The following is a 27,048-nucleotide window of genomic DNA, read 5'->3' on the forward strand; positions in this document are numbered from 1 at the left end:
ACTGAAACTTGAAAATTGCGAAAGTTAAATTCAATAAGATATTTCGATTGGAAACAGAAACTCTCTTCTAAAAAACTTTTTTTAAGTTTTTAGCTGTGGCTTTATATAGATAAAAACCTAATTAATATAAAGTAAAATAATATTGTGTTAATTTGCTAATATATTTGCTATATTATTCAAAAATTTTGTTAAATCATTTCAATGAAGTAACTTTACCAAAAAACAAAACTGCTATATTCCAATCAGTGTACACTTTAAAAGAAAATGTTAAAATAACAGCGATAGAAGATTTAATGTAAAGCATTAACAGCGATGTGGTTTTATAGGCTTGCTTAAAATAGCTTATAATAAAAAAAAATTAAAAATATTAATTTCAAAATCCTTTCAAAACAACAAAAAAACAATAATAATAAGACGAAACTTAAAATATAAAACTTAAAAAACTGATTTTTTTCTTTCCCGCAGTAAACTCTGGACTAACACTGTGAATTAAGTGAACCACTGTTAAGTCAAGAGCCCAACGGCAACATGTAGCCGCCCACGCAAGGCAAAGGATGTGTAGACATGTAGCACACAAAGTTTTTCTTAGCAGCCAGAGCGAATAGCAACCATATGATTCAGTTTATTATTTATTAAAAAAGTTATAAAATATTTTTAAATACACAAAAATAGAAAATAAGCTGCTTCTGCTGCCTTTCCATGCCGCCACCCACGCCCAACAAGCAAAACTCTGGCCTACCACCCAACAAGCGCGGAAGAAACAATCATTTATCACCGCTTTCGGTAATTTATTGGTGCATAAACTTCGCTTTTATACCGCCATTGCCTTAGATTTATACTAGCACTATGATAGATTGTAGACAAAACGCGATTGCTGGCAATCAAAGCGGCAAAGAAAGAGGAAAAGGAAGAAATAGAAGAACACGGTGAAAGAAGAAACGTAGTGCCTTAAAAGCACAGGATATACGCCAAATGGGCAGACATTGGAAATTGCGTGTTAAACGATTGAGGCATTTTTCATAGCATAGCTTTAGGGGCAAGTATAAAGGACTGCTAAAACGCCACTTTGCTACTGCTTGTTGCAACAACCGTACGGAGTGTGACATATTTAGACTATTGACATGTTGTGCTATATAGTACAGTTGTATTTATATATAAAAGCGGGAGTTACATAAATTTGTGCGCCGAACAAAAGCGCGCTTAGTAACAGCAGCACCATTTATACGGCTTACCAACTGCAAGACGGCGGCACAATTTGATTTTGTTTATGTGACTTAGTGACTATTTGCATTTGAAAGTATGTTGCCAGCAATTGACGTTGAATTGTGGCAAGCAGTCGCTGCTGAAAGGTAGCCATTTTTTAAATTGACGCGTCGGTATGCCAAGGTACAGCGTTTACTAAATGGAGCTTACGTAGTTCCGAGTATAAACAGGCATATAGGGTGCTATTCTAGGTACGCCGCGTCGCTTTTGCGCTGGTAAATTGTTTTGGTGACGCGCTGTTGGCTTGCAAAATGTGTGGCAGTCACGCGAGAAAGCGTGGAATTGCACTGCAAGGTTGAGTTTGGGCACTGAGAGCTATGGTTGTGTGAGTGGCAAGTGGAGGTTGTCTGGCAAAATTGGAAAATGTTTGGAAAATTATGCTATTTTAGTACCTTGAGCGAGTAGTTGCATTCGCATAGCAATATATTGTTGTTGCCTGACGCGTTCGTGTCTATGATTTCGTGGGTAAATGCCGTTAGAAGTTAGAAAAATATGCAATTGTCTGTCAGTCGGCAGCTAGCGCTGCTTTAAAGTCTCGCTATTGTTATTTTCTATTTAAGTTTGTCTTGTTAGTTTGTTGTTGTTTTTATATTTGTCCGGGTTACATGTAATGTTCGCCATTGTTAGCGGTCGTGCGCCTTATGGCGGCGCCTAAAACTACACAACCATTTTTATGCACACACAGAGACAAGCGACGTTGCGCCTCGTTAAAACACTTGCTTAACCTACACACACACACACACACACACACAATTATATGGCTACACTATACATACATACTTAACTACTCACCAACATACGCTTAATTCGCTTAGTTTCAACTTACATACCACTTACATAGACTACTCACAAATTAGCGCCGCGCCGATGTTGCCATTACCTTCACTGTTGCACCGGCCAACGCCTACAGCATGCTCATAGATTGGCAGCTGCACCGTAGGTAACCACTAAAAGTACATAACCACATCACTCACGCCGGCCGCATATCAATTGCCCTGCTGCGTCACCAGCTTGCCAGCAGCGATAACAGCGCGGTTGTCGCCGCCACCGCCTAGGTGCGCGCTGCTTGGCGGCGGCATGCCCGGCTCGCCCGCCTCCGCGTACAAGCAGGAGCCCTCACTGCACGAGCAGGTGTCGCCTTCGCGCGAACTGCTGCAGCAGTCGCTGCAATTTCGGTGATCGCCGAGCACCTCATAACCGCACGACGAGCTGCCGCCCAGCGTGCTTGTGTTGCCATTGCCGCAGCCGCCACCGACGCTCTTTAGCATGTGCTCGCGCTCCGTCGACTCGTTGATGTCCGCGTAGCCGCCGTTACTACTGCCGCCGCCCACCTGCTTCTGACAACGATAATTGCCTTTACCGCCCTCCTGGCTGCTCTCCGAGCGCAGTGTGTCGTTGCCATTGCCAGCGTGCGCCGCGGCCGCCGTTGCGTGCGCGTGATGTTGATGCGCGTGCATGTGTGCGCCGTGATGTTGCTGATGTGCGTGTGCGTGGCTGTGCGCGTGTGTGTGCGTATGTGAATGTCGCGAATGATCGGAACACTCGGAGGAACATTGATAGATGGGATTAGCGCCGCCGCCGGCATTGGGCGGCATGTGCGCCTGTAGTGGCTGATACCAGCCGTCGCCGGGCGGTGGCAGCGGTTGGAGCGGTGAGGCGAGCGCATCGCAGCTATTACAGGCGCTGTGGATGAAAGAGTAAAAACGAATTGTAATTGCAGTGCATATGTTAATTTGGCAGTGTAATTAAAAGTAACAACAATGTTGCGCGCACTTACCGTCCATTGGAGCAGCGTGAATTGTGTGTGCCCGTGGGCTGGTACTCGCTCATTGCGTGCCTTGGCGCCGGGTAGTGGATATGTATGTTGCGTGGCGGTAGTTGTGCGGTGCCCGCAGCACCGGGTGGAAAGTAGGGTGGCAGCGGTGGTGGATGTTGACCGGTCGGTGTGATCTGGTAACGATTCTGTGAGCCGCCCACACAGGGCAAAGGATTGTTGTAGTAATTCTCCGTTGGCCGCGAGGCAACGCATTGTGGTGACACACCCCACGTGGAGAAACCGCCCGAGGAGCTGCTGTGTATGGAAGAGTTCAAAGCGCTGTTGCAGCAAGGCATGAGGGGGAACATATTCATTTAATTAAAATCATATTAAATACTCTTTAGTTAAGCGGTAATTAATCACGCGCGCTGCGTGCAGCAAAGCATTTGCAACTTACCTCTGATGTGTTGACATGCCGGAGCCGCCGCTCTTGGAGCTTTTGCGTGAAGATTGTGGTGAGCCGGGCGCGTAGATTACGCCGCCTGTGTTAGCGCCGCCGCCACCATTGCAGCCGCTTGGCAGCGGTGGTGGGTGCTCTGGTGGTGGTGGCAAGAACTCTGACCAATTAAATTGTTCTGTTAGTTTTTCATTTCGGTTTGTTTCAAGTTTTTATACAGCAAACACAATAATAATTACAACATTGAACATCAAAATATTTGGTTGAGCGTAAATTGTTTGTTGAGGAACCGGAAGTTGGAGGGAACATGAAATAGTAATATAGACAATATTTGTGGATTAGACGCAATATTTGGTTGCATTTGCAATAATAATTAATTAAAGTAAATTAGTATGTAGTTTAAATTTTGATAATAGCATGATAAACCATACTGTGAACTATCAAGAAGTGAGTTTATTCAGAAATCATTTTTGATTACAAAAACTAAAACAATTCCTAAAAATAAAATCAATAATATGAAAGCGTTAGCTAAAAAAGATTTTTCAGCCTAAAAGTATATGCATGTCTTCAAATCTATATTTAGCGAAACTTATATTTAGAAGTAGACTCATTCCGAATAGTCTCCTAATCTAAGAGACTCAGCATTTAGTACTTTTTCCAAAATATTTTTGGAGTGGTTAATATTACTTGAATTTTCTATACTTATACCTTTCGCTCCTAAAACTATGCATCTATTTTCTATTTCTATAGTTAAAGTATGATAAAAAGATGATTAAAAATATTGTTAAAAAAGCGAAGAAAAATATCGTCATAAAAAGTTTGCCAAAACAAAATCTAACACACATTAATGAGTTAGCCTTTTCGAAAGCGACTTACCACGGCGAAAAATATATTGAAACTCTTTGAAATTTTTTTTGAGGAATCGGCATACTGGGCATAATCCAGTAGTTTCCTTTTCTGACATCTACAAAAGGCGGTTTTTTGAAATAGTTGGCAAGATGGAAAAGATTTTGAGTTGCAAGAATAGTTCCACCCCCCCTAAAATTCTACTCTGGATCCGCCACTGGCCACTATAATCTGTGGAGTATGTCATCATATTCTGAACAGAAGCAAATTAGTAAACAAGTGTCAAACGAACACCCGCTTCAATTGCGATGCCTGCAATCAACAGCAATAACGGAACCACTTCTTGTAATTCAGAGAGCTGAATTACAACACAAACGACTTGAGACGAAGAATTGCAAGCCTCATAAACAACTACTTTGAGATTGAGCTCTTGAAAAATATTAGAGTTTGTGTCGTGCCTCAATAAATAAACGCAGCCAACTTTGCGCAAAACTTTCGGAAAATTAATCAAAAAATCTGTCACAGGTTTCCCTGATGCATTGAGACGCGGTACACAACGATCAACTAAATTCTATAGACACCAGTACTTTATGAATGAATCATAGTTTTCTCTGAACTTTTTCGACTTGATAAACGCTAGGGACTTTCGAGATTTCACCAACTAACTATTTACTAAATAGTGATCAAAGTTCTTCACCTGATTTGGTTTGCAACCTTCATATATTGGTAGCTGTAAAATACTCATAATGTTACTATAAATCTTCAGGGAAATTTTAACTCAGCTTAGCTTGCTCTTCATACTCGCTTAAGCTTAGAAGGCAAGCGTTTGCTTGAAAAGTTTAACACTTTCAGAGCTTTCGCTGCGAGTGTGCTTTTTATGAGCTTTTTTGTTGCATGTGCAACAAGAGTATTGAAATGAGTCCTTAGTATATTCGGACATGGCACCACGGACCCAACCTTCGTTCTTAATTGTTTGAACGTAATGAGAAATTTTTAGGTTGAGGTTTTTGGTTGAGACGGAATTCAGACAAATTACTGAGAAGAGTCTGGCATCTGTAAAATGTCTTTTGATTTTAAGTCATGCCGGACTTATTTTTTAAGATTCAACAGTTTTTGCTAAAAAGTCCTTCAAATAAAGCATATTCACCCCTCGGCATATACCTTATCTTTCAAGATCCATATAATTGTTCTTTTCTAACCTTAGGTAATACTCTTGCATGCATAGGATCAAGGAGCTTCAAATCAAGATTAGCGAAATATGTAAACCGGATGCCACAAAGCAATTTAAATTCCTGCAAAGCCGCCAGCAAAAGCTACGCCACTACCTACTGCTTGCAACATAAGAAAAGTGACACTAAATAAAGTACTTAGCGGTGCTGAGGCCACATTACTAATGCGGCATTACCGCAATTTATCAGCTGTAAATCTAGAGCAACTCAACTGCTGCGGCAAAGCAGCAAATTGCCAACGGCTGGCAGTCAAAGTATTTACAATCTCTCAATTCTCCACATGCCACATGCCACATGCATACAATGGGAAGGCCCGCACAATGCCACGCTACTCAGCTAACACTTGGAAACAGGAAACACTTCAAAGGCCAAATGGTGAAGCAAGGAAAAATTTTCAAGCAACCTAAGGGAGCGAAGTGACACGAAAGGGGAAGCGCCGCAAAGTGAGGCATGCAGTCAAAGTTTTGCCGCAAGTAATTGAATTTTTAATTTTGCAAATACGAGAAATGCCAACTTAGCGAAGGATAAACGGTACAAATCACACAAGAAATAATAATGGCAGGCGATACACGAGCGCCGAGCACGACGAAGCGATTGAATGTTGCTGCCACACAGCGTAGAAAAGAAGTTAAAATAAAATAAAAAATAGAATTAAAGCTAGAGTGTTCCACAAATCCTTGCTGCAGGGGTTGAAATTACAATGCAATCAGTTGAATGAAACGTGGCGGACAAAGCAGCACTGCCCTGCCTCTCCCTGTCCCCCCCATGCCACTTGAGCAGCTGTCAATAGCAATCAGCGGCAATAGACGACGGGCTGTTGGCACTCGATTTGCAGGGAAATAGTGAAAATAAAATAGAAAAACACACACACATGCGCCAGCATGTATATGTATATGTGTGTATGTTTATGTGACTATAAATGATATTAAATGCAAGCGCAGTGTAAATACAATGGCAAAACTGCTTGCAATACACGAAATAAGCAGCAGCAAGGATATCATCGTTTGGAAACCCAAAAAAAAATGTCGAAATCTCTTTAAGCAAATCTAATCGAGTGCGAAAACAAAAGCAATGTCAGCCAGTCTATGAATGCCGTGATAACATAAAAGAGAAAATATAAGTAAAAAATCCAAATAAAAGAAATAGAATTGAAAAATGAAAGCAATAGAAACGAAAAATCAAAACAAAGCATTTTGTGAAGGCAGAGATGGAGCGAAGTGGATTTTGGACTGCTGTCAGCTGAGCATAAAGTGAAACGTAAATTGATAGCAAATCTTTTGCTAAATCGGATAAAAATCACACAGGGCCATATGAATATACCATATACATACATATGCCTGTGCCTTCATACGTACTGGTATGTATGGGTGCCTATAAGTGGCACAGGATATACATTTACCCAGCAGTATAATGATTTGTCACTTGATTACTTTGATCGCCCGTATGTGTGTTTGGATATAATTCGTATTAATTTTTTGTTGTTGTATTCATTTCCATTGATACTATTACATTTTTATATCCTGTACAATATATTCGTTTGCCAACCAGAAATATAAAAAGAAACGTGGGAGACCCCATAAAATAAATATATAAAGTGTCGAGTCATCTTAGCCCATCTACTGTATACAGGTATAAGTGGATTAGACCCTCAGATTTTTAGAAATAGAGACGACATGAAAGCTTCTACATATATGTCCTTTTATTCCCAATCGAACGATTAGTGAAAATAACTAAAAACTGATTGCTCAAAATCAAGTCCTTGAAATTCAAGAAGGTTGATTTTCCAAGACGTTTTTTCGAAATTTGGCACAGATTATTATCAGCAGGAGCGCTTCTATCACCGAAGAAATTGTCAGGATCTGACTACTAAATCATCTAGCTGCTATACAAACTGTTCGATGAAAATCAAGTCCTTATATGGAAAACCCCTTTAGTTGATGAGATATCTTCAAGAAAGTTGGCATTTTGGGTAGTCGAAAATATATTTTTGTATTTTATCAATAGATGTGTTTGCAGTCGTACATCTCCAGTGCTACCAATCACATTGTGTCATTCCTTATAATGTTGGAAAGTTGAGATTTTTTATTTAACCAAAAAAATTTTTATTTCAAAACTTATGAAAATAATGAAAAAATCGCAATATTTTGAAATTTTTGTAAAAAAACAAAATGTTTAAGCCGGACAACTTAACATTCACCATCAACGGATTTGAACCATTTCGTCTACAAAATCAAGCTCATGTTTGGAAAATTTTCTTTGACAAAATTTAATGGTTCGAATTAACATCTGCAATTCTTTATGAAACGAAATAAAATCGAACCATGAATTGAATTGAAATCGAACCTATATATAAAATGTGACAATAACAAACTGATGTTTAAAAAGCTTTCGTATCTCTTTTATTGGACAAAATATATTCACCAAACTTGGCATAGATTATTTCCTGAAGCAAAACTATAAACTCCAAAAAAAAATTTTAGATCGGATCATTATAGCATGAAGCTACCATATAAACTGAACGGACAAAATAAGGTCCTGGTGTGGAAAACTTTTTCAGTTACAGCGATATCTTCACGAAATTTGGCACAGATTATTACCACTCCCAGAGGAAATTGTTGTGATCGAAATGCTAAAGCATATAGCTGACATACATACTGAACGGACAAAATCAACTACTTCTTTGAAAATTTTTTTTTATTATTGTCGAACACAACGCCTAAGTCTGCCAACAAATTGTTGAATCGGACTACTAAATCATATAGCCGCCATACAAAAATATATCAAGATCAAAATTAAGTTCTTCCATGGAAACTTTTGTGTATGGGTATTATACCTTATAGTTAGTAAAAGTTTATTCTTGTTTTTTTCATACTATCTAACGTTCAGGCTTTTTATTTTTAGATATTTTTTTGGTCTTTTACTTATCGATTCTACTAACATTTAATAGTGCTATTTTTCTGTTCAATTAATTTTAGTTTCATGTTCATAATTTAAAATTTTATATTCGTCGCGTTACTCATCTCCTAACAAGTTACCATAGTTACCACTTCAGAATGGTCTTCTCAATCTTATTCCACCTGCTACTGGGTTAGATTTGTATACTCGTAAACTTGCTGGTGGCAGCGAGCGAGACAAAAGGATATCAATAACGAGTAAAACAGGAAATTGTTTGAACTAAGTGATGGCCGAATGGCAAGTAAAGACAAGGGACTTTAATATTTGAATTTTTTTTTGGAAAAATAATCGAAGCGGAATACGAATTTAGTTGAACATAAGGAAGAATGGGATGAAATAGCAAATAAAGAATTAAAAGTTCAAAAGTCAAAAATAGTATCAGTTGACAGAGAGCAATTAGAGATAGTGAAGTAAATGCAGAGAAAAAAATAAATAAAACGATTTTAGAAGTGACAGACAAAGCTTAAACTGAAGCTTAAAGTGATTAATTTTTGTGAAAAAAAATTATAAAAGTTTACAAAAAAATAGAAACAATATTTAAAATGGTATATAGCAGCGATATATAAAAAAAAATTAAAAAAATATTATTTCTAAAAAATAACTAAAAATTCATATGAAGCACGTAGCATGAAAACCAAATTAAACTTAAGAAAAAAAAAACCAAACAAAAGCACATCAAACATTTATAAGTATTTAAACACAAACGGTACTCACCTGGCGGATACGGATGATAGTTGTGCTTGCCGCTGCCCACAATTGGCACACCAGGCGCATTAGCGCCCACACACTGTGGTGCATTGCCGTCGGAGTGTGGTGAGTTTGTGCCCGAATCCTGGTCAGTGCTCGACGAGGAGGTCTTCATGCAGGTGGTCTCTGTAGAGGAAGCGCCCACAATCATGGTCGTGGCATATGGTGTTGGATTCTCGGGACTCTGTGTGGAACAAAAGAAGAAGCAGAAAATGTAAATGCAGTAATGAATGCCGTGCATAATTTCACTTTTAGCGCAAAAATTTTAACATTATTTTGCTCACCTTGCGGCAGTTGTAGAAGGTGCTCATGTTGCGCGTGTCCACTTCGGCATAGTCGGTGCCACCATCGGACGTATAATTCGATTGACTATTCGCATTCGATAGCAGCTTCGTTTCGCTCAAGCCGGAGTCCTTGTCAGTGTCGGTGGTGCGCCAGCCGCGGTCAATCCACAGGCTGTCCTTGCCGTTGATGTTCAGCGCGGTGATTTCGTTGGCGCTGACTACTGCAGTGCAGAAAGGCATGAAAGTGAGTGGACACAAAGAAGAAGACATGCAAATTTGGTGATGAAATATGGCAGTGGAGACAATTTTCGGTCACTCGTTAAATTTATATATATTTTTTTCATATTATGTACATCTTTATTTCTTTTTTGCATGAAGCGAAGTATAAAATGGAATTTCACGCAATCGCGAATGCAAATGAGTAAAGATGAGGCAGCAATTAATTTTGCCAGAATGTAAGAGGAATTTCGCGAACAAATTTTAATTAATTGCAGAGCGAGCGACGAACACATACCAAGAGTATGTGTGTATGAAATGCATGTTGCAACATTTTTGTTGCACACAACTTTTGCAGTAATGAAGTTTGACGAATTAATGAGAGAAAAATATGAAGGAAGCAGCAGGCGTATATTTTTTCTGCTTCCTCATAACAAACTGATTGCTGCAAGCATGCTTGTCAATCAAAAAAAAAAAAAAAATATTTACACTTGAAAATATGAAGCAAAAATATATAATGACAACGCTGCTTAAAAATAATTGTAAAAAAGTGTATTTAAATGTTCGCTACTCACCACTTAAATGACCCAGCTCTTTGGTGAGCTTGTGTCGCCGTTTAAAGAATACCATAACACCGACCGTGACAGAGAATATGACCAGCAGAAAGACTATCACCAAGACCATAAACCAAGTTTGATGTACAACATTCGTTGATTTATGATGTGTGGTGGTGGTGGCGGCATCGTCCGGCATGCCAGCTGGATGATAAGCATAATGACCACCATCAACACCAGCACCACCGGGATGGCCGTGACTGCCGGCTATGCCGCTATGCGAGCCGCTAGGGTGTGCGCGTGGCGGATGCACCAAATGTGTAGGATCCATAAACAGTGAGACCTGAGAAGAATGCAACAGAGAGAGAGAGAGGTGGAAGGAGAGCGTGGAATTAATAAGTTTTATATTAAAATATATAATATATAAATAATACTTTTATATAATAATAGCATTATTAAAAATACTGAGCCATGATATAGCAATATTTGTCAGACTCACGCTAAAGTGTCGTCAGATAAATAACTGCAGTTGTCAAAATTGAGTGAATAACTCTTCGTAATGCCCAAACTTTTAAGGATCTGCTATTTTTTCAATAGTTAGAAGTTATCGATCTAAATTTTGCACATTTCTCATTTTTTTGCAAGAAGCGGTTCTGGAATCACTGACATTCGACCATTATCGCATATTAAGTCTATGTATTTGAAGAGATATCTTCATAAAATTTGGCATAAATAATTTTCCGAAACAATGGTATAATCATCCAAGAAATTGTTTAGATCGGAACACTATATCATATAGCTGTCATACAAACTGAACGCTCAGAACAAATTGCTTGTATGAAGAGCTTTGTCATTTGGCAAGATATTTGCACGATATTTGGCATGGGTTATAGTCTTATGCAATAATTCAGTTTTCGAAGAAATTGTTCAGATCGGGCCACAATAGCATATAGTTGCCATACAAAGTGATCAATTAAATTCACTGCTTGTATGGAAAACCATTTAGTTGACGAGATATCTTCACGAAAGTCGGCACAGATTATTGTCTATGATAGCTGTAAAACATCCGAAAAACTTTATCAGATTGACCCACTATACCCTATAGCTGCCAAAAAATTTTAAAAGAACTTTTTTAATCAATTTCAAGTTCTTGTAAGCCAAGTAATTTTTTTCAATGCTTTGAATTTGTGCCAAACAAAAAGAACAATTATATCTTCGTAAGTGCATGTGAAGTTAACTTTTTCTTGTTTATACTTTTCTGAATCTTTAGAGCGCCCGTTAGACTTACCGGCTCTGCATATGGTCCCTCGCCGGCTTTCGTGTACGAATTTAGTCTCACATTGTATGTTGCACCGGTGGTAAGATTATTGAGTAGCACAGAAGTTGTTGTTGCATTCAAAGTCATATTTGCCAATACCTTCAGTGTAGTGCCAGCTGTGACCTATTTCAAGAAAAAGTTAGAAAATGAAAGAAAAATATTTTTTTAGATTTCATCAAGGGGTAAGACCGAAATCAAGCAACTTCCTTGATATTTGTTTATCACCGTGGGCGATATGTGTAAAATGAAAAATATTTAATTTTTTCTTCAAAATTTTTACCGTGAATTGGAAAAAAATTTATAAATACTCCCTTCAAAATTGAAAACAATAGACATATCACTTTCTTTTAAATATATATTTTTTTTAATAAACAACTTTTTGAGTTTACCGACTGTGTGTGCCCCTTAATTGTGCTTTTTAATTATGAAAAATTAAGTTCTAAAAAATATTTTTGCTTATTTACTATTTCAAATTAAAATTTTTTAAATTTTAATTTCTATATATTATAGTTTTTTCTAAAATTATTTGTAAAATTTTTAATTATATTATAGTTTTTTAAATATATTTTTTAATAAATTTTTTTAACCTTTTATTCTATTAAGAAGCCTAACAACTGCATATATTGTTTGGTTTGCCAATTTCACCCAATTAATTAGCAAAAATTTTCGGTGCGAAAAAAGCGCTTGCTGCTTGATATCACGAAAATATTGTCAACAGTCAAAAAGCGCAAAATCGTTTAATATTTTAATACCATGAAAATTTAATTTGCAGAATTTAATATGTCCATGGCATTTTTTTCGCCTGCATGTGGAACTTTCAATAGAAAATACCCGCATCATAGAAACACATAATACCGTTATGTATGTCTATGATGTAGAAAAAAGTTTTCAAATTAAATTTTCATAAACTTTATACACTCGTCCAGCCACAAAATTACATTTACATTGGCGAGCGCAGTTTACAAAAAAAATTAAAATAAAAATATAGTAAACAAAAAAATAAAAATGAAAATAAAAAAAATAAAAGGAATGTGAAAAACGTGAAAATAAAAAATAAAATATTTACAGGAGTATGGCAACTGCATATATTCCTACATATGTATGTGAAAATAGCGAATTTTAAATACACCGCCACTTACCTCGATTTTATAGCCCAACAAGTTGCCGTTGTGATGCTGCGGCGGCGGCGGTGACCAACGCACCCAACCGGCTGTCAGGTTGTACATACCAATTTGAATGTTGTCCGGCGGAGCAGAGGGCACTGTAATGAACAGAAGTGAAGAGCGAAAAGTTTCAAAAAGTTGTTAATACACACCGAACAAATATAACTACTATGTATAGGGTGTCTATTTAGACACATGCAATTTTCAAAATAATTAACAGCAAAAGCGCAGTACAAATATTGAACTTTGGTTTCATTAGACTATGGATATTGGTCAAAAATTATCGATATATAATTCTAAAACTCATATTCAGTAAGGAAAAGTAACAGAGCTCTTTACACAAAAAGGTGCTGATACCCATTACAGCTTTCGCGAGCTCATAAGCGAAAAAAATATATAAATTTGGAGATCAAGCTGTCTAGTTAGGCCTGATTCTGGTGAATGTCAATGAATCTGTGTTGTGATGATAACCCTTTACAAACAATTTTGTTAAAGTACGCCATGTCAATGAACCATACTCTGTTCAATCATAAAATTTCAAAAAAAATTTATCAAAAAATAAAATTATCAAGTCAAAACATTGGTTAGTTCACAAAACTTTCTAAATTTTTTTGCAATATAAACATACCTAAAACGAGTTCCTACAGCTCTGAAAAAACACCCTTTATATCTATATGTATAAATGTGATTTTGAGAGTATGCTTGTGTACTTTCAAAATGGCAGCTCAGGCAGTAAGCACATCGAACTTGTTAATAATGAAAAGCCTGCCTGCAAAATGTTGTTGCATATGTGTAGGCGCCGCTGTGAAGTAACAACGAGCCACAGCATAGCGGAGAAAAAGTGACTCAGCCGAAAAAATTGGTGTTTCACGGGAAAAACTGCTGGTGGAAAATGCCATGAAATATGCATATATATGTGTATGTGCATATGTTGAAATTTTTTGCTGCCGGCAGTGCCAGCGTGCAAAAGTGCGTGTGTGTGGTTGCGGTTATTGGCCTCGCACGCGCACCAAGTCATGCACACACACACACTCACACGTTCACTTACATACAGGCATTTATGATTATTTTTCCAGCAGCATTTCCGTTAAAAAGCGGCATTTTCTTTACCTTTTTCTGCGTGGCTTGTTGTTTTTTTGTGTTTTGCTACCTGTATTGATGCATTTATTTGCTTGTTGTTGTATTTGCTTTATAGCGCTTTTTGAAAGCGGCATTCACATTCATGTTTTGGACGAAACATTTGACCAATTAAATATTTGAAATTAAAGTTTTACTTCCCGTTTTGGGTAGTTTTGCGTTAGCCTGCAGTGTGTGCTCGCAAAAAAGTATAAATTTTAAGCTCCGCAAATATTTTCATTCGCTTTGATTATGTGCGTTAAGCCTGCGTTTTTCAGCAAATAACTGCAAAGCTTAACATATTTTATTTTCGCATATTTTTACGCATTTGCTTCCTTAGCATTATTGTTTTTGCTATATTATATTTCTGCTTGTGTTGCTTTTATTGCAAATATCCTTTGAAATTTTAGTTTTTAGTGCGAATTTAGTATCAGCATTTATACAGTTAGTGTAGTTATTAAAAATAAATAGAGTGATCTCTAAGTAAATATTTATGCAGTACGTAAAAGCAAATACAACAATACTGCTGTATATATTTATTTATTTTTGAATTTATGACCACTCTTTAGGGGAGTTCTTAGAGCACAGGTGTTGATGTTTTTGAATAATGCAAGTAAATATATATAAAAAACTAAACGTAAACTCCTTACATTTGTTTGTTTTTTTTTGACATGAGTGTATATAATTTGAATTATTTTTGCCAGGGTGTTAAGAAAATATTATAGCCTGACATATTAATCAGTTTTGAATAAATGGAATATTTTTACTATCAATTTTGATAACACACGTTCTTCTAGCATCCCAATATATAGATATTTAAGTGAGTAAATTTTTACTTATATTTTGTACGAAAAGTATACAAATTTGCATATCAGAAGAAATATCGTTTCATCTCATATACAGAGACGCCGCTTATATAAAAGTTAGTATTTTTCGCCATTTTTTTCTTTTTTTGAAATCATGACTTTGTAACTTATTAGCATCTGGTGTATGCTTTAGACAAAAAATATATTATTCCCTTTAGAAATACGATGCAAATGTGGATTATGCCAATAACGTATATATAACACTATATATTTTAGGATTAACTTTGATCGATCACTTAATCTCTCCAAAAAAAAAAATTACCTGCTCCAACCCAGAACTTCTCACATTAAATGAGGATGGCACAGCAGCATGCGACCCACGAATGGAACTTTCAAAGTCTACATAGACGAATAAAAAATGACTGATGGAATGGGCGCCGAGATCTATTGAGCAGAGCTAGATCTCAAATGACCCTTCAAGCTGCCAGTATTTCCAGGCAGAAGTCTTTTCGATCAGGGAAGTTGCTAAGGTAGCCGTTAGTCAAGCGACAATTAAGGTAATAATTTACAGCGTATTAAGTAAACTTAATATCCAACTGGCATTACAAAGGGCCTGCTGGTCAATGTATTGCATGATAGCCAACTTAACCTAATATACAGAAAACCGCAAAGTTTTCTTCAAAATTTATAGTAGGCGTTTCTGCCCAATTTTATACCACCTTCTTAGACCAGATATTGATGGTAGGAATAATTTCGATTTTCAAGCCATTCTGAAATCTAAATTGTGGAAACATCCATTTTGTCGAAAATTACAATTTGGCTAGTCCTTCAAATAGGTTAGGGTTAGATCTGTCAAAGACGTGAACTACTATATGTAGTTACACCTGAGAAGTACACCATAGAACAGAAGAACACCTGAGCTCGAACTCTTAGTAGCCAATACAAATTTGCACAGGCATTTGATTACCATTCCCGCCATTTCCGTGGGATTTCTGAAGGTATGCGCTCCCAAGTGTTTAAGTCTTGATTTTCCAAGTGCGGGACAGTCAAGAAATAAGTGTTGAGTTATTTCCACCTCATATTTTTCCATACAGCTTCTGCAGATGGCGTCCGGTACGATTCCCAGCCTTACTGCGTGAATACCAATAAGGCAATGGCCCGTTAAAAGTCCCACAACTACGGAGAGGCTAGCCGAACTGAAAGCAAAGAGATTACTAGGTCTCTTGCGTTCGATTTATGCGACAGCACATGTACCAATGGTGGCCCAGCGCTGACCAAGCATCTGCGAAGCCCAGGCATCTTCATTAGAGTTATATTTTTTTTTTACTTTTTGGATTTCAGAAAATATTTCGTAGATAAATCTTCCTCATCACCGAACTGACTTTTTCGAAGATCTTCCTGCACTTGAAAACGCTTTTCTATTCACTTTTGTATCTCGAAATTATAAACTCACAACCCTCAAGTCGTAGTTTACTTAATTATTCATCAATTTGACTAATATGCATGTATCTTAATAATATTATATTACTACTGCTACCACGGCTACACTCACCATCTTCGTAAGTCTGCACGATTTTCGAATTGCTCGGTTGACCCTCCAGCGTCTGATAGAATGGCGCCAAGAAGAATTCATATTTCGTATATTCCTTCAAGTTGCCGACGACATGCGATTCGATCGAGGGATTCAGCACAGTCAAAATATTATATTGCTGCGAATTGGCGCTTATATCGCGATAACGAATATAAAGACCCTGTGGCAAAGAGCAAAAGAGTAAAAGAGAATAAGCGTAAAGTCGTGCAATTGATGCGCCAACAATTAATGAGCAAGTCAAGAAAACAGTTTAATTATGCTATTAACTGCGTATAAATACTTTTAATGAAATGCAACTCTGTGTGTATTTGTATCTGTACAAATGAGTCTGTGTATAAATATAAAGAGAGCGCTTACCTCGACATATTTCTCCGTCACACTGACGTGCATTACCCAGTCCAGGCGTACGGCGGTGGAATTAATTGCTGCGGCATCAATTAATTCGACAACCTGCAACAACAAAAAAAGAAAACGCATAAAGACAATGAAAAATTGCGGTCACACTTAAAATGGCTGGGAGAATTTAAAGAGTGAATTGGGAAATAAAGCTGAAAGAGCTACAAAAAGTGTTACAAATATACCGTTATATGTGTATATATGTATATAGTTGTAGGCTTATAAATATGCATATACATATGTCATATAATTAAACCGTTATATAGTGTGCATGTATGCCAGTTGTTCGTATGTATTTTTACTATTTAAATTTTGCTGTTTTTTGCAGCCAACAAATAGAGTTTTCAATTATGGCAACGCTGTGTAAATTAACCGCCCAGCTTCAACCCTCAATTCACCACCAATAACGGCGCGCTCATGCACACAACGCAGGGCCGCGCACAGCTCATTAGTCGCATAAGTAAATTTATAGCATACTTTACGGCGCTCAGTCGCTGTATATCACTTTGCTATGTGTATATCATAAAATAACTGTAAAATATTTGCAGAAATGTACGCTATCAATATTTTCTTTCATGTATAACTGTATATATACATATGTACAGTTACGCGAATTGCACTTTTTATTGAAAATATATTCAATGTAAAAAATCTGAATGCAACTGAAATTAAATTTCTTTTCACAATTTATACGCCACGGCTTGAACCGTTGTAATGTTTTTGCATTTTTTTACAACAACATCAAAAAAATGTAATTTCCACAAAGAGCATGGCAACGCTGTGCAAATTGGCGCAGCTTTGGTTGAGCGGAGATAATGTTTACATTTCCATACACGCACACACATACACACACACACGTTGAGAATGCATGTGTGCTGGTGACTGAGTGTAATTTGCCGCTTAATGACTTTATAATGAAATAATTTTTTGCACGCCACCCACAAGCCGCGCTCTATAAATCAATGCCTGGCAGAAATTGTCTGCAAATATATGCATGTGCGGGAGTATTTGTATGTGTGTATGCACTCAGCTTGTCATAACCACATGTATGCATCTGCATGCTTATATAAATATGCACAGCGAAGTCATGAATGGCCGCGCTTGATTGGTAAAAAGTGTTAAGTTTTTCATTTATCCTCCATTTTCGTTGCAAACCTTGCGCTATTAAGCACTTTTTGTTGTTGTGGCATGCATTTTTTGCTCTTGTTTTTGCTGCAATAGCATATTGCTGCAGATCGTTGTATTTGTATAGCTTTTTACACTCACTTACTAGCAACATTTTACATGTAGAGCTCATTGCTGTTGTTGTTGGCGCTGCAACTGTTGCAAATATTTGCGTTTCATGCCCCAATAAACGGGTCAATACAATATTCAACAGCGCATTGCGCGCGTTACAAATAAATGAAAAAAGTTATACATTCACACACACACATACATACAAACACTCACACATGCGTCAGTGATTTCTTTCATAAATTGTTTAGCTTGCCACAAAAGTCCAGGCGGCATTTGCAACACTTGTAGCCTTTGCTGTGGTAGCTGTGCCGTTGACATTTTATCTGCAGCACTGCCTGATGTTGCATACTTATGTAAATATATTTAAAATATTGGCGTGTATAATGTATAACTTTCAAGGTTATCTTTGCAGCTCGACAATTATCGATAAATAAATAAATTTTTGATTGACTTGAAAAGGAAACATATACTTGTACTCTCTGAAGACTTCTATATTTTCTTTATTTTTCATCGATCAGTTTGCATGGTAGCTATAGCATATAGTGGTCTGATTTGGTCACTTGCGACAAATAGTTAAAGGAAAAGAGAAGACGTGTACAAAATTTTATATCGATAAAAAGCACAAAAAATGAAGAAGTAGTTCGCTTATATGCAGACAGTTTGATGGTCAGACGGATATGCCTTACTCTACTCAGCACCTTACGTTGATCATTTATATATGTATAGATGTATGTGATATATTCCATGAACTCGTTGAGAATTATCAAATAGCAGTTTCGAACGAATGCAACACTTGAACACAAATGCTAAAGCGAAAAAGTTATAGACTCTAGAATATTTATATGGCTCTGTATCTTAATTCCAACTTAATAAATTTTGAGATTTTTAAAGATATTTGGTGTACCAAAACATTATGCGCTGTAGGACTTCCTAAACGAAAACATGATTTTTTGTCAAAGTTGGAAAAAGCGTCATTTTAATTTTAAATATGATTCATTGAAAGCAAAGATAGTTATGCACCGACAAAGAATAAATCATGTATCGATAATACCGTCTTTAAATGGGTATTGTTTCTAGTTTTATTTTAGTGGTAGCTATCCGATTTATTCTATAAAGAAAAAGAAAGGGCTGGCAAATGTTAAGTTAAATTTACTTCATGCATAAATTTGGTACTTGATTTTAATCGGTCTGTAATTAAGTAATTTAAAAATACCTGAACCCCAGCGTCATCTATTGGATTTTTCGGACACTAGCTTGCTTTTTGAGCTTGACAGGTAGTAGTTTTGAATGTATTAAGAACATAACAGACCTTCAAATTTACATACATTTTCAGTAAAAAATTGAATTTTTTTCAAATAAAAATATTTCTAAGCTGATGAAGATTGAACATACATATGTATGAGGGCCGAAGAATTTAACTTTCTATGATCGACAAAATTTTACTACATTTCCAAGTACCCTACTTAAGACAGAGAGAGTTAAATATGGTTACTAAGTAATCTAAGTCCCAACTAACCTTCTTAAGGTTACCTATTTTTAAAGATATGATTACCAGGTTATACCTTTAATTTAATATAATAAAAATTTTCCTTCAGTATATAGCTTTTAGATCAACGTATAATTTTTGAAAGGTAAAAACAAAAGTATAGTAGAATGAAATATAAAATGTCAAAAGTTAAAAATGGAATGATTTGCGGCGATCTGAGGTGGGTAAGAGTAAGGGAGGAGTATGTTTGATTTTTTAAGGATTAATAATGGTATAACCCGATTTCCGGCAAATGTACTGGTTCTATAGAAAAATGCTATACGACAAAGTTGTAGCTAATATAAGGATCTACAAGTTTGGTATAAACACCTTTTTCACTCATGTGAAGTTGCAAATATTAAATTTTTTTGGGATTTTATTCTTATCTTGTAAGATAGGATAAATAGCCGAGGATTTCTCCGCGATCTTAGGTCTTTTGTACCCTATCTTTATCTCGTACTACCGTATGCAAAAAATATTCACACTTTGTTCGTCATTTCAATTTCAGTTGTTTGTCCAAAATTCCGGTATATTTTCATGAATATCTTCACGCAAACGACGAGTACGACAAAAGCGGTATTCCTCTTTGATAGTTTGGTTGGACGAAAGAAATTCGGTGTACACCATAGGTACTTAAGTAATCGAAGAAAACTGTCAACAATTTGGCTTGCTTTGAGGTGCTTCCTTCCGCTCCACTTTACCACGACATACGGCCGACTGATCGTCTGTTTCCAGGTTGTAAGCTTAGTAATCATATGTTTCATGACATCCTGCTGGTAGGAAAGCATTGTTTCACAGACGTTAAGGCGACGGTGGTTTTCGAAAAAATTTAATGATTTTGGAACCAATCGTGCTTTCGTTTTTCTTAAGCCCAAATGATGTGTGAAAATGGTTTTCACTGATCCTTTCGTTATTCCAAGGATGCCATAAGGCCTCCGACTGTTCATTGCATTGTCGATTCTGTAGCACCAATTCCATGATTTTATTGAAGTTACTTTGGCGTACCTTCTTATGTTCCTAACACATTTTCTTTTTTTACTTTTATAATTAGATTTAAATCCTTCTGACGGTATACAAAATCTATATTTTATAATGGTAAATTTTCCCATGAAAATCAATAAACTTTCAAGGTATGGAAAATGTGCAATTCAAAAAAAACGAAAAAAAAAAAATAATTCTAGAAAGTGAAAAAATCGAAGTTTAATTTTGAACAGTCGGTATTTTATGATAAACAAATATATATATATTTTTTTTTGTTAATAAGAAATTGACTTTTAACTATCAAAAACTTGTTTTAAATCTTCTACTATATTGATAACTAATTCGTGGCGCCACAAATAACACACATTTTTAATATAGAAATCTGCAGCAATAAATTCCAAAAATATATGCACAAAACAGTCAAAAGTAAAAAAATCGCAGCATCAATATGTTGCAGAGCAACATTTAGCTTGTAAGTTGCACAGTAGCACACCCGTTACATTTGCCGGCTACTTCGTGCAGTTGCAGCGCAATCGGCTGCTAACACCAGTTTATCGCGTGACATGGAATTCTCAAGATAAACAAAACATTTGTGCAAAAAAATGCGGAAAAATTAAAATAAATTTGCAAAAAGTGTGCGAAATGAAGACATGACAACTTTCGGAGACACATAAACACACACGGACAAGTGAGAGAAGAAATTCTAATACATATTTGAAAATACAACGGGAAATCATTTGGCAACCAGCTTTGTGGCAAGTGTTCGAGAGTATTGTAAGAACACTGTACTTTGTAAGCGTTTATGCATAATGACTTGTTGTTGTTGGTGTTGTTCTCGACTGCTTTGCAACTCCTCGGCATTTAAAAAGCCACTACTAGCCGCCGCCTGCCACGCGTGTTTATGAAATTCAATTTTATTTAAATTTTATGCGACCGAGGCTGACAGAAAAACCCTCTCGTTTTGCACTTTTTGTATTTTTTCAGCGTCTAGCGGCATGCCACAACAAGGCTAGTATGTGGTGAGAGCGCAGCATTGGCACAAGAAAGTAGCTGCAAAGACCGAGATAAAAAAGCGGCACGAAGTCGTTGCAAGCAGCAGCTGGACAAAGATCGATTGCCGCATTGGCAGCGTGTTTCAGATGGCGCTTGTTGCATGCAACAAATATGCAAGTTAACATAAGCAGACATTGTTGTTCGTGCTGTTGTTGTTGCGGTTGCTGGCTGCTTACTGCTTAACTGCTTTACATGTTTGTTGTTGGTTGTTGTTTTTGTTGTCATTGTAAACATGCATAAATTATGCAAAAGTCGAGGCGTTTAGCAGAAATCATGTTGTACGCTGTGTGCTTGTTGCATGCATACTATATATACCGCTGTTGTGGCAGCTACAGCGAGTCAAGTGTTTGTGCCACAAGACATGGCGCATAGTTATAGCAGCGTATGCATAAAAAGCGGCTGCTTATCAGCAAGCAATCTTTGTGACACTTTTTCCACACACACATATGCATGTTGCACGAACAGCAACAATTGTTTTTCTAGCTATTGTTGCCACTAACTGTGCCTTGCCACTTCACTGACCAACAATACTTTTCACATGCGCACAAACGCATATGTACATATGTTTGTTTGCTATGTGGCAAGCGTTGCCTAAGCGCGTTGCATGCCACTGTTTTTCGTGCCACACCAAAAAAAGTTGCTACAAATGCCTTTCAATCTCTAACAAGGCGCAATTATCGCGTGAACATGCATTGCGGCGGTGGCAAGTAGCATTTTTGATTATGTGTGTGTGTGTGTGTGTGTGTGTGTGTGCATTGCTGCGTCGCTACAATCGTACTCAGTAGCCGGTTGTACAAATGCATGCTGCGCCTCTTTATCATATCAGCAAAGCAAGAATCATTAAGCGTTAACTACTTTTTCAATATTTTCACGAATTTTGTGGCAGGAAAAAGTATTTTTTATTATCTTTTTTAAAATTTTACTCGAAATTAATTTGGCTTAGGCGATTTTCATGAGTGAAAGGCAAACTTTATTTCAGATTTTTGTTTAATGATGTTGGTATATGTTACTATTTAAACTATTAAAGAGTACCTGCTTCTCCGCTAATTAATTATTTAATAAATGTGTTACCAATTAAGTGTTAAAGAAACTCTTCCAGATGAGTCAAATAGAAAGTACGTTAACTTCGGCTTCACCGAAGCTATACAATACTTCACTGATGTAGTTCATATAGCATAAAATGTTAATAAAGATATTATTCTTTACTTTGTTATGTGTGTTTGTATAGCATCTATACGCTATAGTGGTTCGATCTGAACAATTTGTCTAGAGATTGTAGCGCTGCCTTGGACAGTAATCTATTTAAATTTTTGTGAAGATATCTTGTCAAATAAAAATTTTCCCATATAAGAACTTGATTTTGATCGATTAGTTTCTATGACACCTATATGCTATAGTATTCCGATATCAGTAAAGTTAAAAAAATTAGCAACTTCTTGGAGAGAAAAGGACGTATATAAAAATTGCAGGTCGATATCTCAAAAGCTGAGTACCTAGTATGCGTATACGCCTACAGACAGACTTCGCCAAATCGACTCAGTTCATCACCTTAACCATTTACATATACACAAATTTAGTATGTCCTGTTCAGGGTATAAAAATTAATAGAATTTATTTAGAATACTGTCGAATCACCATTTGGAAAATAACCCTTATTTTTATGCCTTAACTGGTATATAACCCGAAACTATGAATAAGTCAGCTGCGAATACATCACTAAGAAGCTGTTAAATGATATTAATGTCAGTCATGATATTCTCGAGAGCTTCACAGTCGCTGAAAAATATAAATACATGCTAATGTCATAGTCAAAAGCTAAGTCCAAAACTACCACTGGTACGTTTTGCTCAGTAGCGTCATGCATAAAAACAATCCACAAAACACACAGAGATGATTATTTCGAAGCTTTGAGTTTGAAAACCTGGAACAGGGTTAACTGCATTAATCTGGATTAATTCAGTAGTTTGTGAAAATAATTACGTTGCTAACTCCCATTTAATCCTTAAAATTTTAGAGAGTTAGCTGCATTTTCCATGGCAACATTGTTGAAAATAGCCAACTTTAATCTATTGTGAATGAAAGATAAGCAACACTGACAGATTTTTTTCAAATTTTCAATGATAAAAAAGAAGTTTTATGCTGTGATGTTATGTTATGATGCAGTTTTAAAAATAATGTGCTGATATGATTCTGTAATAAAAAATGCTTTGTAAAAATTAGTCGGCTAACAACCGCAAAGTTTATCTTCTAACCATTTTTATTGAAAATATTATAAACAAATTACAATCAGCTGTTTACGAGAGTTTCAAATTCGCATAGCTGCCATCTGTCATCTACAAATTTGCATCTGACTAAGTGTGCAGTTAATCCGGATTAACACTGCCGACTGTCAAGGCTATAAGAGACCTAAACCTGAACCGTTCCCATGGCAGTCGGGTTTACATAACATGGAACGGATCCGTATTTTTTCCGGCCAAGGACCGTCAACTCGATAGAATTCTGTCGTTAGCACAACAACAACAACAACCTAAGCCTGAGAGACTCATTTACTGAACATAACTTTAATCTCGCTCCGATCATCTTTTTACACTTACTAACTCCAACAAAAAAAACCCAAAAACGGATTTTTGTTATAAAAAAAGAATATTTCACTATAAATTATGTTGATATCTTTAATTTGTTGAAATTGTAGTGTAGTTGAGTTCAATTTTGATGCCAAGCTTTCCACCAAAAGCTAGATGCCGCTGTGATACAGTTTCGTAATTATTTCTGGGCTTAAAACGAAGTATGATTTTTTTTAATGGTTTGAAGATTGAGAAATTAATTTTAAGTAATTTTTCATCATAAAAATGGTTAGATTTATCTATACTAGCTTCGAAGTTATCCTTGTTGTTAAGATAGCAAAATATGTATCGATATTTGTAACAAAAATAAAGGAGAGCTTTCCACTACCTCAGATGATTCAATTAGATTTTATAGCAAGTTCAAACCGATGTAAATTTGTCCTTGACGATATTTGCTTATTTCTTTTTCACACACATGTATAAGGTGCGTGTGTAAGTATATGCTCTAATCGGCATACAAAGCCACGATATGCAATCAAACATCCCATAAATAGCACAATTCGTACATTTCCAGATTTTACTAACAACTGTAAAGTCTTTACGAATTTCCATAAAAAATATTTAAAAATTTTCAAGAACCTAAAATGAACCGAAGAGGCAAACTCACCGATCACAACCAGACACCAAGCGACAGCAATCGAGATAATGAAGTGTAACAGCAACAACAACTAATAGTTCAAATTTTGCAACTTTTCAGACAATATGCTTGCAAGCAGACTTTACAAAAACAATAGCTCGTACTATCATTACTCATACTAACTCTTATTGTATTTGCAACAATGTAAGCGCCCTTCTGTGAAATAATTTCTTCAGCGACAACAAAAATAGCGTAATTTGTCTTATGAAAATTTTGCTTTCTTGCAATTTGCGCAGTAAAAGCAACAATTATTGTAATTTCTTTCCATTCAATGGCAGACAAATGAAGTTCCGTACAGTGGCAGTGCCACGTTGCAACACCATAAAATGCAGCAGCGACTGGCTTGACTGTTCGAACTCGTCTGCGAACTTAGACGACGCATGAACTTGAAGACACTTTTTGCTGCGAAGCCAAAGCAGTTTTCGGTGTTTATTTAGCTGCGTCATTGTGTGGCACTTAATTTTTTCTTTAAATAAATTCCAGCTTCAAAGACACCGCGGCAACAAAAAATATTCAAATTTTTTTGCGAGAAATTTTTGCGGGGAAAATTCTTCAAATTCGCGAAAAGTAGAAAAAAATCGCAAAAAAAATTGTAAAAACTCGCCACGCCACATTTCACTGCCAGTCGCTCATCTCTCACTCGCTCAAAAAGTTTCGAGCGCTGCACAAATTGCATTGACGCCAGCCACAGCGCCGCCGCCATGTTCTGCCTATCAAATGCCGTTACTTTGTTTGATTGCATATTTCAAAAGCCCGATTTGTAAGCGTCGGCCAGGCTTTTCATAGCTTCAACTTCATTGTCAGCGATTGTGGTGGTTCTGTTGAGGCTAGCGGTGGCTGTCATTGAAAACGTCGATATCGAACAAGCGGCTATTTCGCGCTATGCGGCCGTAACTTCTTGGCCTTTATGCCTAGCTTCGTTGCACCTTTCAGATCTCTGTAACAGCCATATCCATTATTTGAGATTTTTTCTGCAATTTCATTCTCTTTATTTTTCGGTAGTTTCTTCCTTTGCTACCGCCACTGCTACCTTCACCAGCTTTTATGCCTCGCTTTGTGGCTTGCTACACGCTGCAAGTTGCTTCATTTTGCGCATTGCACGCTCACCTCCACAGCAAACGGCAGTCATCAACAAACACACGCAGACACACAGTGCTGCGTTGTCGATAATAATGATGCTGTCGACCGCATTGAGGGTTGGTTGACGGCGCCCGGTCGTGCTTGGCATTTTGTTCCAACTGGCTTGATTGCCGCCAGACGCCTGCTTCCATCATGCTACTGTACACACTAAGACAGCATGTCGATGTGTTAGTTGAAGCGATAAAAATTGGAAAAAATTAATGCAGAAAATTCTAGTTGAAAACTTTGAGCTTCGCAACTTCATGTTGCAAGGAAACGTGAACATTTTCCAACAATTTCTTGTACGCAGCAGTTTTGCAGTGCGTTGGTGGTGGAGAAAACTTAATGTACATAGACGCCGCTTGCGTAGTCATGCAAATAGAGGTGTGTGTCTTATTTGTATGGCTGCAAGTTCAAGCACACTTTTAGGCGCAGTGAAGCAAAAGTTTGATTTTTGTGAAAGTTAGCGCAGAATTTTCAAGAAATATGGCAAAAAAGAAGAAAAAAAGTTTTTACGCGGCGTATGAGTGATATGCTGTGATTTTAAGTGAAAATTTCGGTGAAAGTAAAATGAAGTTGTAGTTGATGTTATAGCTTCCAGTGAAGTTAGAGGCAGAAGATGACGAAATTTCGAAAGCAAAAAAACAAAAAAAATAAACAATAAAAAATAAATTATACAGAAATTTGGTGCACACATACAAGTGTTTTTTATAGAGAAGCACATAAAATTGCAAAATTTATTTAAGATTTTAAACGTTAGCCTAGATATTAAAAAAAAAATTATATTTCGCACTACAATATAAAAAAATTTTTCATATATGAAAATTCGAAATATTTATAGCCGCTGCAGTTGGTATCTTAAGTTCTAATCGCACCATTTGCTTGCAATTCGGCATGACCATTTTTTGAATTTTTTTTTTCTTTTGTATGATTGGTTCTAAAAATCGAAAATTTTCATTTTTTAATATTAAAAAAAAAATTCCAAAATATTTTTACACATAATGTGAGACGTAAAATGAGCTAATTGCCCCAATTTATCAAGAGTATGACCCTAAGCAATAACAAAATTCTTACACATTTTACGAACCATATAAAAATGCTTTAAAACAATAAAATCCATTACACAAAAAATGCTTTCAAAATTAATCCAACCTACATCCTAAAAAAAGTCCACCG

General features: G+C 36.5%; 1 protein-coding gene across 1 annotated transcript in view; it reads right to left on the bottom strand.

The window, feature by feature from the left end:
• Positions 1-234: 234 nt before the first annotated feature.
• LOC126755280 (protein sax-3) overlaps positions 235-27,048 on the bottom strand; it is a 236,083-nt gene continuing 209,269 nt past the window's right edge. The window contains exons 13-22 of the mRNA XM_050467729.1: positions 16,659-16,751; positions 16,263-16,461; positions 12,765-12,886; positions 11,596-11,748; positions 10,329-10,650; positions 9,538-9,758; positions 9,221-9,437; positions 3,477-3,654; positions 3,041-3,358; positions 235-2,946 (exon numbers count right to left, since the gene is read on the bottom strand). Of these exons, the coding sequence (XP_050323686.1) occupies positions 2,250-2,946; positions 3,041-3,358; positions 3,477-3,654; positions 9,221-9,437; positions 9,538-9,758; positions 10,329-10,650; positions 11,596-11,748; positions 12,765-12,886; positions 16,263-16,461; positions 16,659-16,751 (2,520 nt within the window). The 3' untranslated portion in view covers positions 235-2,249. The remainder of the gene's footprint in view (positions 2,947-3,040; positions 3,359-3,476; positions 3,655-9,220; positions 9,438-9,537; positions 9,759-10,328; positions 10,651-11,595; positions 11,749-12,764; positions 12,887-16,262; positions 16,462-16,658; positions 16,752-27,048) is intronic.

The sequence above is a fragment of the Bactrocera neohumeralis genome, chromosome 4, assembly GCF_024586455.1.
Source record: "Bactrocera neohumeralis isolate Rockhampton chromosome 4, APGP_CSIRO_Bneo_wtdbg2-racon-allhic-juicebox.fasta_v2, whole genome shotgun sequence".
In the NCBI taxonomy this organism is placed as follows: domain Eukaryota; kingdom Metazoa; phylum Arthropoda; class Insecta; order Diptera; family Tephritidae; genus Bactrocera; species Bactrocera neohumeralis.